The sequence below is a fragment of the Squalius cephalus genome (assembly GCF_949319135.1).
Source record: "Squalius cephalus genome assembly, chromosome: 12".
Classification (NCBI taxonomy): domain Eukaryota; kingdom Metazoa; phylum Chordata; class Actinopteri; order Cypriniformes; family Leuciscidae; genus Squalius; species Squalius cephalus.
In genome coordinates, this window is record NC_137133.1 from 5,647,918 (window position 1) to 5,663,471 (window position 15,554).

The 15,554-nt window shown below is 37.3% G+C and overlaps 1 protein-coding gene across 6 annotated transcripts in view; it reads right to left on the bottom strand.

The window, feature by feature from the left end:
- Positions 1-806: 806 nt before the first annotated feature.
- Positions 807-15,554, bottom strand: part of myt1la (myelin transcription factor 1-like, a) — a 58,816-nt gene continuing 44,068 nt past the window's right edge. For 4 of the 6 annotated variants that reach the window (XM_079888286.1, XM_079888288.1, XM_079888287.1 and 1 more), the window contains 12 exons: positions 14,422-14,696; positions 12,051-12,275; positions 9,593-9,711; positions 8,735-8,803; positions 8,568-8,630; positions 8,407-8,490; positions 7,987-8,208; positions 6,933-7,024; positions 6,717-6,820; positions 6,487-6,630; positions 4,259-4,321; positions 807-3,608 (listed from right to left, as the gene is read on the bottom strand). In XM_079888286.1, the coding sequence (XP_079744412.1) occupies positions 3,468-3,608; positions 4,259-4,321; positions 6,487-6,630; positions 6,717-6,820; positions 6,933-7,024; positions 7,987-8,208; positions 8,407-8,490; positions 8,568-8,630; positions 8,735-8,803; positions 9,593-9,711; positions 12,051-12,275; positions 14,422-14,696 (1,601 nt within the window). In that variant the 3' untranslated portion in view covers positions 807-3,467. The remainder of the gene's footprint in view (positions 3,609-4,258; positions 4,322-6,486; positions 6,631-6,716; positions 6,821-6,932; positions 7,025-7,986; positions 8,209-8,406; positions 8,491-8,567; positions 8,631-8,734; positions 8,804-9,592; positions 9,712-12,050; positions 12,276-14,421; positions 14,697-15,554) is intronic. The other 2 variants (XM_079888290.1, XM_079888289.1) reach the window with 1 other exon arrangement.

Here is a 15,554-nt window from a genome sequence, read left to right on the forward strand (position 1 = left end):
CATTGAGATGGAATCATACAGATAGCTCTCTGCAGATATAAATAAGACCTCATTGCCTGGGACTCGCCGTAGCTCATGAATATTAACAAGCTGCTTGATGGACGTCCTGCGGGGTCTCCATACGTTCTCCAATTAATATTCAAACCCGCAACATGGTTGTAATTCACCTCCAGGTTCTTCCAACTGCTAGTTTTATAGAATTACTTGTGTCAACCGTATTCAGTGACTTATATATATATAAATAGGCTAAATTGTATGATTTTGAAACGCGCTTTTTCTTAAGTGAAATTGTGGACATGTGCTTGTGCAGTCAGCTGCCATTGAAATGGAAGTGAAATTGCTGACTTTTTTTTTGTCATGACAAAAAATGGAAGTTACTGAAAACGTTTGACACACACATAGTATTTACCATTTCACAACAAATTAGGGAAACCTTACTCCTATATATGGGTTATTCCTTTTATTTCCTGTATGGGTCATTCTCATAGGTCTTTCTGTGTAACTGAAAACGAATATTACAATGTTGTCATTTATTTATAAATAAAAAAAGGTATAAAAGTTATGCTAGAAATACGTTTTGCTTAAGCTCTGGCACGGTGACTATTAATGATAGCTTATTTACACAGTGGTAAGCAAGCCTACTTTTGGGGGATCTGATTCTGCAAGTCGAGCAACTTCCACTGAGATTAATGCTAATGGATTGTTTCTTTAGACCTCCTTGATGCAAACTAAGTAATGATTTAAACATAATTCAAAAAAGTCATTACAAACTTATACCGGTATGTTGAATAAAAGGGACATGTAATGTGGCAACACAATTTTTATTGAGTAAGAGATGTCAACACCAGCATGATAAAAATTGTACAAAGTTCACAATTTCAAAATGAAATATCACTGCAACTTGTGATCTTAAACACTTAGAGCAAAAAAAGTATCATACCAACAGAAATCATGCCATGTGGTTGAAAATTAAAATAAGAGAGAAAAAGATATAGCTAAAGAGCTGGATAGAGGAAGAGAGCAAGAGACATTAAGAAAGCTATGCTTCTTTATTTTTTAATAGAAAAATCCTGGTTTAAAATGGTTAATTAAAATCCATTTGAAATGGAAACTTGTAACCTGATGATTTCACAATTATTAATAAGAAAAGTATTCTGCATTCAAGCATGTGACACCATAGATAGTTTCTATTTAAATAGTCACAGATAACCTTTTGAAGTAGATAGTACAATATGTGCCAACTGAAAATGAGCAGCGGAATTGTGCTTAAAATCCCTTTTCCTGTCAAATCAGTTATGATAGTGGATGAGAGGATATTGTATTTTGCTATCAGTGTGTTAAAAGCGTTACTATCTTGGAAATTAGCTGCATACACAAAGCTTTCGGAGAGAGAAATGTGCTGTTGTTGGGGAGGAGATGTCTGGATATTACAGAATGATAAATAAGAAAGACTAGCACCTTTTGCATGAGCTCTCGGAAAACACAATGCTAGTCTTACTAATAGAAAAGAATAGATTTTCGTAGACGTTCAGCATCAACCAGAGTCATTTCACACTAAAAATCACTGTGACAGCTTTGACTCATGCTCGATAAATACAAATAACTTTAAAATCATCCCTATTTCTGGCTTTGCTTGATGCTTTCAATGGGCTTTGACTAAATGAAGATGAACGTGGGGTTCCCAGACTATAACTGTACATGTCCTTAAGATATGATGGAGTAATATGAACCGGTCGTGTCAGTGAACAACCCTCTTATAGCGAGTAAACGACCCTCACTGTTATCTAGACACGTGCCACGTCGCTTCATAGTTTAGTTATCAAAAATGAAAAGCATCCTGCTTCAATTTCCTTGATTCGTAGAGCTTAAAGTGCCGCTGATTTCTCATGAACGTAAAAAAAAAAAGAAAAAAAAGAATCAATGAAAGTGAATCGCAGGTAACCACAGAAGGCAAGCTGACCTCTCTTAATACTGTGTACAACTGATTGGAGTTCATTAATTGTTTGCATTGCTGATATAGTCGTATTTGTTGTGCACTGGTGACCAGATGAAATCTCTACATGATTGCTTGGACAAAATCTACAAGACAAGTGCTCCATTACTATGACACAATGACGTATGGATGGTGACATTAACCCTGTATATCCAGCACACTGGTAAACTAACATTCACACACATATTTACTTTCTTCAAAGAAAAAACTGAACAAAACCAAAAAACTTCCCACAATTCAAACGTCTGGGCACCTCCTTGGTCTCCTGAAACAAATAAAAACACCAAAACATGGAAACAAAGGTGTCCCTGTGCAAAATCGAACATGAGAAATGTTAAATCATAATGCATTCATCCTTTTGGACTTGATCATCCATGTTTAAACCCTAAAACATGACTGTATTAAAAGATTTATATAAAACTTAATACTTTACATTTAGTAAAAAGATTCATCAGCTTTCTACTATGGTAAGAATAAGAAATTGCATATACCCAAACTTTTGCATCCCATATCTAAATAAATGATTGATTCGTTGTCATATATTGCTGATATTCTATCGTACTACCACTAACATTTTACGCTCATTAAATTAATCATTAATGTTGGATTGTCTCCTTGAAATTTTCTGTGGTTATTGGCCTCAAGCAGCCGGGCGTTACATTTAGAGAGCAGACTTTGAAAATATTTGAGAAGTTATGAAATATTTCTTGGGATTTACACCAGTGAGTTTCCGTGTCATGATGTTTGCTTTCACAAGTTTTTTTTTCTTTTTTTTTTTCTATTTTTCCATCTATTTTGGGAATTAAAACGAAAAAAAAAAAAAAAAAAAAACTAAAACAAGCAAAAAATGAAACAATACACATACTGCATTAGAGTGCCCACACTGACCACTATAAATATGATTCCGAAACCAAAAGACGTTTCTCAATATTGTTACAAAATGTACCCAAAATCGAACCACAAAAATGTACCACTGTACACCCATTGAACAGCCTGCACAGCACATTAGTTCCCATTAGTTCCATAAAGAGAAGCTCAGATCGAAGCTGATTGCCCTTACATTCCCTCAGTGTATCCCCTCTGCACCTCTTTAGATTTAAAATAATGGATGGTTTTTGTTTACAATTAATAAATACATATACACTATAAAATGTGCATACATTAGCAGCTATAAACAGTACATCACATTATGTCAGGTCATATGAAAAATGTACAAAACATGAATGTTCCTCAAAACATTTGCCATTGGTAGTCGTCATCTTAAAGCAAGGCAACAAATAAGTTATGTATTTTTTTGTTTGTCAAAAGCATAACAGAATCATAAATAATGCCAAATAATACAATAAATTACAGCAGCAAAAAAATCATACTAGTTATCCATACTTTTTTACATAATGGGTTTCTTTTGTTTCTTAGCGATTCTTAACGCTCTTATCGCGTGACCCCATGACTCGGCCGATAGCCAATCGCAAAGCTACACTTGGATGCCTTGAACCGCTTGCTTTATGTTCTCCAAAAGGGCCTTGTTCTCCGGACTCTGGTACTGGTCCTGGTGAGTATACATATCTGTCAAAGTGCTCACATAAGTGTCAAAGTTTTGCTCGTTCATCGGCTCCTGCGGAACAGATCGGGATCATTGGAGGTTGAAAACAAAATCGATCATAGAATGTTCAATCAAACACACAATTAAGACAGAAAGGGAAGGGAAAAGAGGATATTTTAGGGAGGAATGAACCCACAACGCTGCCTTTAAAACTAAATATCAGCTAGGGTTTTCGAGAAAATGCATCTCTGGAAATGCAGGGCTTGACCAGTCACATTAAAACGGTCACTGTTTGTTGGTCGAAATCAAACGTAGAGCTACTGCAATGTTTCTAAAAGAATATATATCTGATGGATAACAAAAGAATTAATGCACATACATTATGTATGCATGCACTGGTGTGAGATTCATGCTCATGAGTATGTAAGTTATAGTGATATCAAACAGATCGCCATGAGTAGCAGACAGATATCGATGAGCATCACTGTGCCTGATAAAATAATGTGTTTTACATGAGTTTACTACCAAAAAATAAATATGGCTCATATTGCAACCCCAGCTTTCTTATCGCTATACCCTGAAGTGGTCAATATGTGTGGCACTGATACACTTCATGATGCATACACGTCGTAGTGTGTGCTACAAAAGGGGGAGGACTAGGGGGAGGAAAAATGATAGTGAGGAGAAGGATAAAGTTAGACTATGGAAAATGAATCTCTTACTCTGTGGGGCATCTGTAAACAGCAGTAATTTTTAACAGGGGCCTCTTTCAGTGGCATCGGTTTCTACAGAAGGGAGAGGTGTAGAGAAAAGACTATTAGCCTGGCTGAAAGCCAGAGGTCAGTGGTCTCAATAAAACTGACATACTCGACTTTACATGTGGAAGTACAGAACACCACACCGCAAAACATTTGCTATTCCTCAGCTTTTTTTGTCTTGTTTTCCAGTACAGATATCTAAAAACACATTTACTTAAGAAGCTAAATGTTTAAAAAAAAAAAAAAAAAAAAGTGAATTTAAGCATAAAATAAGACAAAATAGCTGCCAATGGGGTGAGAAAAACAAACTTAGTTCATAGTTCACCCAAAAATAAATATTGTCTGTCATCATTTACTCATCCATATGTTGTTCCAAACCCGCAAGACTTTCATGCATCTTCGAAACACAAATGAAGATATTTTAATCCTGAAATCTGAGAGATTTCTGTCCCTCCACTGAAAGTCCATGAAACTACCACTTATATGCTTTTAAAAATGATATAAAGAGAACGTAATAGTAACCATATGAATTGAGTGGTTAAGTCCAAATTTTCTTACATCATCAACGCACACATCAGTTATGATAAACAGAAGCTCAAGCATGTTCGCTTGACTTGCAAGAACCAACGAGGTTCATTCATTTGAGCTTCTATGTTAAGCACGTACGGTTGAGCTTCTGTTCATGTTCGCTGATCAATGTTTATGTGAATAAAAGCCTAGCGTGTCTCTTTTCAGAAATGTATAACTAAATTCATATGAATTAGTTTTACGATCTCTTTATGAACTTTTAGAAGCGACAAAGTGGTAGTTGCGTAGCTGTCAATGGAGGGACAGAAATCTCTCAGATTTCATTTAAAAGATCTTCATTTGTGTTTTGAAGTCTTACGGGTTTGGAATGACATGAGGGTGAGTAACTGACATGATGACATGAACTAAGCCTTTAATTCAAAGGGGAAACAAGACCCCATTGGCAGATTGTTTTTTATTACTCTTTTGGCGTAAAAACTACTGTCAGGATTTACTAAAGACACGCAGTAAAAATGAGAGCTGAAAAGGCGTGGACAGGGTTATTTTTGCGGCTGACCTTATTACATATACATTTGTAGGAGTTTCCTTCTCAGATGCAAAATTTATGGGTGGAGAGTATTTAAATGAATCATGCAAGGTGATTTACTAAGGTTTGTGCTAGTCAATTTACTGGTATTTGAGCCATTATTTGGTATTGCGTTGGTCATTATGGAAATGATCAGGTTGCGTCTGCGTTCTTTAATTTGCGTGTCATCAGTAGATCGTGCGCAGAACTTTCCACTCCCGTCGGCACTCTTTTGGAATTGCGCTCTCACGCTAACTCGCCCCGTTTCGTAAATCTGTCCCTTGATACCTTCATTTTGCAAGGTGTCACTTCAATAAAGTCATTTTGCTTCTCAAGTAAATGTAGCTTGATTTAAGAAAGTTTCGATATTTGTACTAGAAAAGACAAAAATGCTTGGGAAGAACATTATTTTTTGCAGTGCAAGTGGTTGAGCGGCATGACACATGAATAGGCAACAGTCGTCTGATGTTTGTGCAGCTTGAGGACCCCTCGTGCGCACTCTAAATAGCATCCATCAACAGTGGGGGTGGAGAATTCAGGAGCCATATTCAAGAAGACATGTTTCAGTTGTTTACTAACATGGCTGCCACATTTGAACAAGGCTTTTCCAATCGCGCCCCGTCTCAATGCGTATATGAAGGCTCTGTGATTCCATCATGTTGGACCATCTGATCCACAGCGGCCATGTTGTTACTCAACTGAAAAGCAGTCGTTGGAGTGGAGGTTGTTTTTCTACAATGGTCAGTAAAGGGGAGTGACCTCAGCACAGAAGCATATGGAACTGCGAGGAACTCAACAACAGACATAAAGAAGCAGATGGGAGAAACAATAGAAACCGGAATTTCATCCCTACTGGTAGCGTCTGAAATGCAGACTCAGGCCCTGGCTTTCAACAAGAGGCAGTCTATATGATCTAAAAGACTATTCTATGCAGATATAACATTTATTGTAGGTCATACATGAACAAACTTTAATAACTCATTTGAATTTATTCAGATTCACAGGACTTCCTTCAAACATTTGAATCCTGACTTTGTAGTCCCTTGATCACTGATATTTTCTTACCCCTAGTTGAGGACACATGTCCGTTGGCTCTTACCATATGAGGGAGCTGGATGTTAGCGAGACTGTTGATGAGGGACTGGCTGAGGTTGGCGAGCTCATGCAGCAGCGAGTCATTCTGCTGCTCTATAACCTTGTTTTCCTCCTCGATGGACTTCAGGTTAGTCTCCATGGTGGTGATCTGGCAGGAGAGAGAGAGAGACAAAGGCATCTCTGTGACTGAACACATGGCCAATGCCCGTTTTGAGAGATGGCAAATGTTCTTACTTGAGTTCTTAATTTGATCATGTCTGACTCTACTTGATTGTTTGATTCGTTCAGGTCTTTGATTTCCTCATCCAGTTGTTTTATCTCTTCATCATTTTCTATGCCTGGAAGGGAACATGGAGACATGGAGACATTCACTGTGAAAAATGCCATTGATGGCGAGTAAAATTAATTTAATTCCATTGTTAATTATATAATAAAAGAAAAATGATGTACCTTTACTTGCTCTCTGCTTGATTGTGAGCATTTCAACCCCTGTCATCCTAGCTTTCTTCATAGCAGATGTGGCACGAGGACAGCCAGACAGACTACAGACAGACAAATAAAACATAAGAAAGATTAAACACTATGATGAACAAATGTTACATTGTTTTCCAAGGCTAAGAAAAACATTAACTGATTCACATACATTTACTGCAACATCTTTGTCTTGTCTTTTAAAACGAGATAAATTTACTTATGCAAATTATTGTATGATAATATGAAATTGATATGTTTTTAGTGAATATATCTTAAATTAACTGTATTTGTCTTAAACCACTAGCAATTTTTAAAATGAGATAAACAAGATACATTTACTTATACAAATTATTATATGATAATTATGAAATTAATTTGTTTTTAGTAAATATATCTTAAATTAACAGCATTTTTCTTAAACCACTGGCAATTTTTTTTTCTTGTTTTAAGCATAAACATACAAAATCCCTTAAACTTAAAAAACTTTTTTATTATTTATAATAAAAATAAGAAAAAGAATGTCAATATGGAATTAGAAAAAACACATTTCAAAAAATTCAAATGGATTCAAACATTATTGTCTTAATATCCATTGTTATTTTAGTACTATTTATATACTATTAAAGTAATATTTTTAATTAGCTTTCATTTTTCATATTTCCATTTTTAATTTTAAGTTTTCAAATTAAAATGTTTTTTTTAATTTTGTTTGTCATTTTTATTAGTTAAAAAAATCTATTTAGATTTAATTTATTTTAATTTAAGTTTTCAATTTACTCATTTTAGCACTTCAAATTTATCTTATTTATTTTAGTTAGTTGCGAAACCAACATTTCTAATGTTTTCTAATCTAATATTTATATTTTATTTTATTTCAGCTTTATTTCAGTTATCGAAAGCAATTTGAATAGTTAACGAAGTTAAGGAAGTTTAGATATTTTTATTGAAAAACAATGCAAAAACACTGATTAATGAAATTATTTCTTGCTATATGATGGCCTTGTTGAGAAACAATCCCACACTGGTGTACCTCCGGTGGGTGAGGAAGCTGCCGCTGACGTGGCCAGAGCCATCGCAGCCTGGGGTGGGGCAGGTCATGCCGTCTGTCTTGCCAGACTTCCAGGAGAAAGGCGCTCCGTTCACATAACCGTCTTTCTGACGCTTGGCGGCCAGCGGGCAGCCGGATGCACTGCGGTGGGATGCATACTTCCCAGTCACATGACCCTGGCCATCACAGCCTGGCACAGGACACCTACAGACATTGGGCACAGCAGGGATGAGTTCACACACACACAAGCAAGAGCGAGTAGCCATGCACACACAGACACACGTAGTGAAGTTCCTACTGCAGTACAATTGGTCGATTTCAACTTTACAACTGTAAATTACTGCAAGTAACATTCAACTTCACGTTACTTTGGACAGATGAGGGAATTTAAAGAAAATGCACCTGATTGGCTCCTGGTCATCCTTGTCCTCCTTACTGTGCATTATTTTAATACCACTCTTCTTTGCCCGGGGACAACCTGACAGACTTCAGAGCAAGAAAAACTTTTTTTAATCAACTGGCGGTCAAATCAATTTTTAATGTGCATATATGCGAGTCTTCACCTTCTATGTGAGGCATAGTTGCCTGTGATATGCCCAGAGCCATCACAGCCAGGAGTAGGACACCTGCAAGCAATGAAAACATGAAAAAGATTAGTGTAACCTCAGATAGACCTCATTTTTGAAGGTCAACTGAGGTGGCGTGTAAACATGAGAGCGTGAGGGCTTACTTCAGATCCTGGGAGTTAGATGTCATCATACCACGCATGCCCTTGTCAGCCAGTTGGCAGCTTGATAGCCTTGAGAGAGGATATGGTATGAGACATGGTATACTTGCACAGCTGCTACTAACATGCACTCAGGGTCATATTTATCATCAAAAAGATTTACATTCAAATAAATAAAAATATGTAAAAAAAAATATCAAACAAATGAATTAGTAGCCTAATAAAAACTGTTTTATTTTACATGAATGCTGAGGTCACATGACCAGTTGAACACTACCAACTTGATCTTGAATAAATTATCATCACCGACTGCGAATAGTATATATATATATCATGTATATTAGTCATGATGGCACCAGTTGTTTTAGGTTGTAGACACTACAGTTTAAAAGATTTTTTTTATTATTATTTTTTTATTAAATAAGCCTTTTATGCTCACCAAGGCTGCATTTATTTGATCAAAAATACAGTAAAATTGTGAAGTAATATTGTGAAGTTTTCTTTCTAAATATGTTTTTAAATGTAATGTATGTAATGTAATGTAATGTGTGTCACATGATCCTTCAGAAATCCTTCTAATATGCTTATTTGGTGCTTTAAGAAACATTTTGTATTATTATCAATGTTGAAAACAGTTGTGCTGCTCAATAGTTTTGTGGAGAAAGTTTTTCAGCATTAATTTAAAATCGAAATCTTTAGTTTAGTTTTCACGCATTTGATTCATCCTAGCTGATTGAAAGTATAAAATTATTTAAAAAACGTTGGTAGTGTACACTAAATATTATATTAAAAAAATCATGCTACAGCATCGCATGTAAACAACAGGGAATAGTCCTTATCCAGTGCAGATGTTATGCTTACGTGAGGAGCTCCTTCTTGCTCTCCTTGCAGGGAGCAAATTTGTGTTTGGGGCTGGGGAGGGACACGTCTCCTGAATACTGCTGCTCTTCTAATAGATCCTGAAAGGGGTCCAGGTCATCCTGAAAATGAGGAAGAGAGATTTCAATGCATGTTATGATGCAGAATAAGAAGGAAGAATAATACAGTGGCCTGATAGTAATTTCACAATATATACGATTTTACACACAAAAAAAAAAATTACACAAAAAAAGCCAAATTTACATGAATTAAATTTCCCCAACAATTTAGCAAAAACATCAAATCCCTTTTAAAATAAAAATAATTCCAATTCCTATTTCAAGGCATGCAGTTCCAGTACTGTACACTAGATGTCCTTACAGTCCTACCGTCCTTCAAATCACTACACTAGGAGTAAATACAGCTTTCTTAAAGGAATAGTTCACCCAAAAATGAAAATTATCCCATAATTTACTCACCCTCAAGCCATCCTAGGTGTATATGACTTTCTTCTTTCAGCCGAACACAATCAGAGTTATATTAAACAATATCCAGGCTCTTCCCAGCTTTGTAATGCTATTGAATTGTTCCTGAATCTTTGATGGTGAAAAGTACATCCATCCATCATAAAAATAATCCATACGACTCCAGTGGGTTAATAAATGCGGAGCGACGCAAAGGGTTTTTGTGAGAAAATATTTTTAAAATATTATTACTTTTAACATATTTAAAACTTTATAAACTATAATCACTGGCTTCCGGCAACGTGCGTATGCGCATTCACGAGAGAGGAATTCCAGTGGAAGGGTGACCTCTGACCCGACGTATGACGTAGCGTAAGCTGCGGTGAGAAATGAAGAACGCAGAAGCACAGAGGATAGAGCAAAACAAAACACAGGTCACGAATTAGAATTCTAAAATGAGAAATTTTAAATAAAAATGTAAGAGGATTTTAATAAAAGAGGAGCTACGTCCTACATCATACGTCGGGTCAGAGGTCACTCTTCCGACTCTCTCGTGATCATGAGCACGGACATTCACGGAAGCCAGTGATTATAGCTAATGAAGTTTTAGATATGGATATTTTTCTTACAAAAGCCCATTGCGTCGCTCCAGAAGGCATTTATTGACCCCCTGGGGTCGTATGGATTACTGTCATGATGGATGGATGCACTTTTTGGAGCTTCAAAAACGCGGGCACAATTCAATGCCATTACAAAGCTGGGAAAAGCCTGGATATTACTTTAATATAACTCTGATTGTGTTCGGCTGAAAGAAGAAAGTCATATACACCTAGGATGGCTTGAGGGTGAGTAAATTATGGGATGATTTTCATTTTTGGGTGAAAAATCCCAAAAATCCCATACCAAGCAAGTTAGTTGCTAACAAAAAGCAAATGCCTGGTGAAAAAAGATGTGAACAACCAAAGAAAAGTCTCTTAAGAATTTGAAGTCATAGTTTTATAGTAATTGTAATATTAGTTGTTGCAACAATATTGTATTAAACTTTCACGATAAAAATATGACTGACATTTAGAAAGTTTCTTTTTTAAATGTGAAGTGTGTAATTTCTTACTTTTGCTACTAGAATCATCACTAACAGAACTTCACAAATAATGATTGCTTTCAAACAGGTTTCCTGAATTGGTTAGAGAAACAGAGACTGTAGCTCCACCCTAAGCTTACGCCATTGGTTAAGTCAACGTTGCTGTGTCGGGATGCGCAAACACACAATAATGTTTAGTTAGTTCCATAGTATTTACACTATGTTACACAATTAATCACAAAAATAACTTCTAGTTATTTATTCACATTTGGATTATCTTCTAATTAATATACAAATTGGTAATTGCTACTCCCAAACTCTCATATACTGATCTATTTAAAGCTACACTGTGTAGGATTTTCTCCCATCTAGCGGTGAAATTGTTTATGACTACCAACTGAATATTACTTTCTAGCCCCTCCCGTTCCGAGGGCGTTTTAACTCATACGGTGGCCGTATTATTTCAAATCTGCCGGCAGTCGCGAGTAATCTCCCCCTCGCATTCGTCACGGTGCCACTTAGTGTCAAAACGCGAAAGGCGAAGCTTGAATTTCCAGGTATGTCCCTCTTTGGCTAATGTATTTTCAAGATGGAGACGCAACATGGCTGCCGCCACTCGAGCGACTCGCTCTTATGTATTCTAAATGGCAGATTCTACGCTTACGAGAATACTTGATTAGTTGGTAGAAGTAATTACACATTAATGAGCACATATCATTTTGAAAGAACAAAGTGTTTTTTGCTAAGAATCAACTTAAAAAATTGCACAGTGTAGCTTTAAATACTGATCACATTCTACAGTGCAACAAAGACAGTGGGCAACAAAGTTCTGCTGACAATGATCTAAATTCACTATGTAAAGCGCGAGCTGCGGTCCGTCTCCAGCCAGACTCGAGGGCTGTCGGGGGGGCAGTACCTCCTTGTGGTCCTCGTCCAGGCGTTTGATCTTGGTGTAGTCCACAGGCAGGTCCCAGCACTCCGCTGTGCTCATCTGATAGCAGTGGCTGTTGAGCAAGGCCTGCCGCTGGGGCGACATGGGCTGCAGGGGGGTCAGCACTGTACCCCCACTGCCCTCCCCCATCCCTCCAGCCCGGCTCAGATCCAGGGTTCCGTTCTCATCCCCATCTCTGTCATCAGGGCTCTGCCATGAAAAAGAGAAGAGGGAGGAGGAGGATTGATAAGAGAATAAAGAGCAAAGGGAATAATTAAGAGGTAAAAGGATGAGAAAGAAGCAGAGTAAGATATGGAAGGGAAGAATGACAGATGAGGATGGGTACATGGTTTATACGCACTGTTAAATCGATTCTTTCATCAAGTAAAAAATGCATTATTTTATTTATTATTAATATTTTAATTACTATTTGTAAAAATAAACATTATTTATAAATTGTATTTTTTTATTTATTGTTTTTAGTCTACTTATGAAATCATAAAAATCAGAAATTATTTATTAGTAAACATCATTGTTTTTCTCGTTCGAGAAGCCATTTCACTCAGATATACATCACAATAGGGAAGAAAAGACGAATGTTTTATGCCGACTTTAAACAGTTGTTAAACAACTTACAGGAACACAAGCAAAGGATCTCGAAGGTGATTTTCTGTTATAATATACCTAGTTGAACCAACAAATGTAGCTTTTTTTGTGTGTTTAAATATGCACAAGTTTCTCGCTTCTTTCCCCTTCCCTGCATTGGGGATGAATAATTAATATGGTTGCATTGTTTGACCATTTGCCAGTTTTATTTACACTGTTGTAGCGGATTTTGTGTTGATGTAAAGCTGTGTTTGTACCTCTCCTTAAAATGATTAGTTAGTTGTTAGCTACCCTTGTCAAGTATAAAGTACTGCACAAAGGTCCGTATGTGGCATATTCTGGACAACAAATACTTTGTTCGGTATGTACACTAAATTAATACTTTTATTCAGCAAGGATACATTCAATTGATCAAAAGTGACAAAGATATTTATCATGTTATAAAATTTTTTTATTTAAATAATAAACTATGTCCTTTTTAAAACTTTATATTCATCAAAGAATCCTTAAAAAAAATATTTCCACAACAATATTAAGAAGCACAACTGTTTTCAACATTGATAAAAAATGTTTCTTGAACAGCAAATCATCATTTAGAATGACTTTTGAAGGCTAATGTGACACTGGAGACGGAAAATTTTGTTTAAAAAAATATTAAACTAATTAAAAAAAAAACTATTTTAAATTGAAATGATATTTCTCAATATTACTGTTTTACTTTATTTTTGATCATTTAAATGCATGTGAGTATTAGAGACTTCTTTTAAAAACATTGATATGTCTCACCGACCTCAAACTATTATATGGTATTGTACAGTACATTACTCATTGAAAACAGGATGAAATGACGTTAAAAATAGTCTTTCTAGATTTTCAATGACAATTTTAAAGTAGATGAATTCAACTAAAAAAAAATTAAAAAACCCATTAAAACAGTAGCCTTCATTTTTCTTCATTTTTTATAAATTCTACAACCACCATTTTTTACAGTGTGGGAAAGGATTGGAGGAAAAAAGATATGAAAGAAGAGAGTGCGAGCATCTTCTTTGCGCTGCCCTACATCTCCACGTACAGCTGCTTATTAGTGAATATATAGAGCCCTGCAGCTCACTACCTCTGTCCCTCTTTCTCTCTCTCTCTTTCATTTTCAGCCTGCTGCCTCACTGTCCTTAAAGAGAGGTCATTGTCTTTCCTATGTACCCAGAGGGATGCTGGGAGAGCTGGCTTGGCCTGGACCACAGCTGAAATCGACATTACTTCTACTTGCCTCTGTGAGAAAGGGTATGGGCACCACTACTCCAGCGTTCCTGCAGCTGCCAGCTTCCTCTGGTCCTCTCCATCCCCTTGCTCTCTTTATCCCCATACAGATTATGTCTGAAATCGATGCGTCACTAAAGCAATCATGGCTCGCTCAGACCATTAGGCTCATATGATGACCCTGACTGTAGCAGAGAGGACCCGCAGGAGCTTACAGAGGTGCCGCTGTCACTCAATGTATTAAATCACACCCTGTGCAAATGAGCTCGGTAGCTCGGACGAGAGGACCAGGGGGTTTGCCCAGAATGACTCTAAATGGGCATGCCCTCATTTCGCCGCACTACCTGGCTTTACCGGCACAAAGCACAGTCATACAGGAAGGCAGTGCAGAGAAACTAAGAAATCCTCAGTGAGAGAAAGAAAAATATATTAGCAGTACAAGTGGGTGAGCATGAGAGAGAGGAACTGGCAGGAAAAAGTTGTCGACCCTCACCTGTGCCAGGAGCTCCGGGCCTTTCCCAGTGAGGCTCTGGGGCATCTCTCTGCAGCGCGTGGACAGGTTGAGGATGGCGGTGGCAGCCATGTGGGCGGCTTCCATGTCGTGTGTGTAGTCGAAGCTGCTCTTGCTGCAGGTGCTGCTGGCGCTGCTTCCTCCTCCCCCTCCTCCTCCTCCTCCCCCTCCTCCACAGCTCAGACTGCTGCTGCTGCTGGGAGCGTAGCTGCTCGTGGTGCTGCTGGCCGGGCTGGAGGTCTTACAGTAGCGCTTGGCTGCACACACACACACACACATATACCAGGTCAGACGGGCTGCTTGCACTTGGATGGATTGATGGATGGATGGATGAATGGATGGATGGATGGATGGAGCAATAGACAGATAGACAGACAGAATGAGAGAGAGAGAGAGAGAGAGAGAGAGAGAGAGAGAGAGAGAGAGAGAGAGAGAGAGAGAGATGGAATACTAGAATGAGATAGATAGATAGATAGATAGATAGATAGATAGATAGATAGATAGATAGATAGATAGATAGATAGATAGATAGATAGACAGACAAAACGATGTCAGAAAGACATGACACACACACACACACACACACACACACTCTCACACACACACAGGCTTATTAGATGAGCTGATGTTTCATGATGAATGCTGTGAGAAATTGAGTGCGAGTGAGTGAGTGTGAGAGAGAGGGAGAGGGAGAGAGAGAGAGAGAGGAGAGGAGGAGAAATGGTTTGACAGTGTATCTAGGTTTCATGCAGAGGGCTACACATTGTTAACATGAAATCTAAGACCTGCACGGAAAGCATTTAAACAGCATTTCTTTTTTAGATAAATCCACATTCATAGACAAACTCTGGTCTGCATCCAGACAAAATATCTGAGAAAAAAAATCAGTTACCGATTAAGAAACTGAGTATCCTCGAATACTGGAAGCTGACAAATCAGCTGCTAAAATGCAGTTATAATCACTTATTCATGATGTATACTACTCTCCCATTCGATCTTATTCTTCATCTCATTTTGCATTGAGACAAATAGCAATGCTGCCATTACAACTAAACTGGGTGTAACTAATTGATGTTGCCAACTGAGTCTAAATGAAGTGCCGTTAATTCCTAACA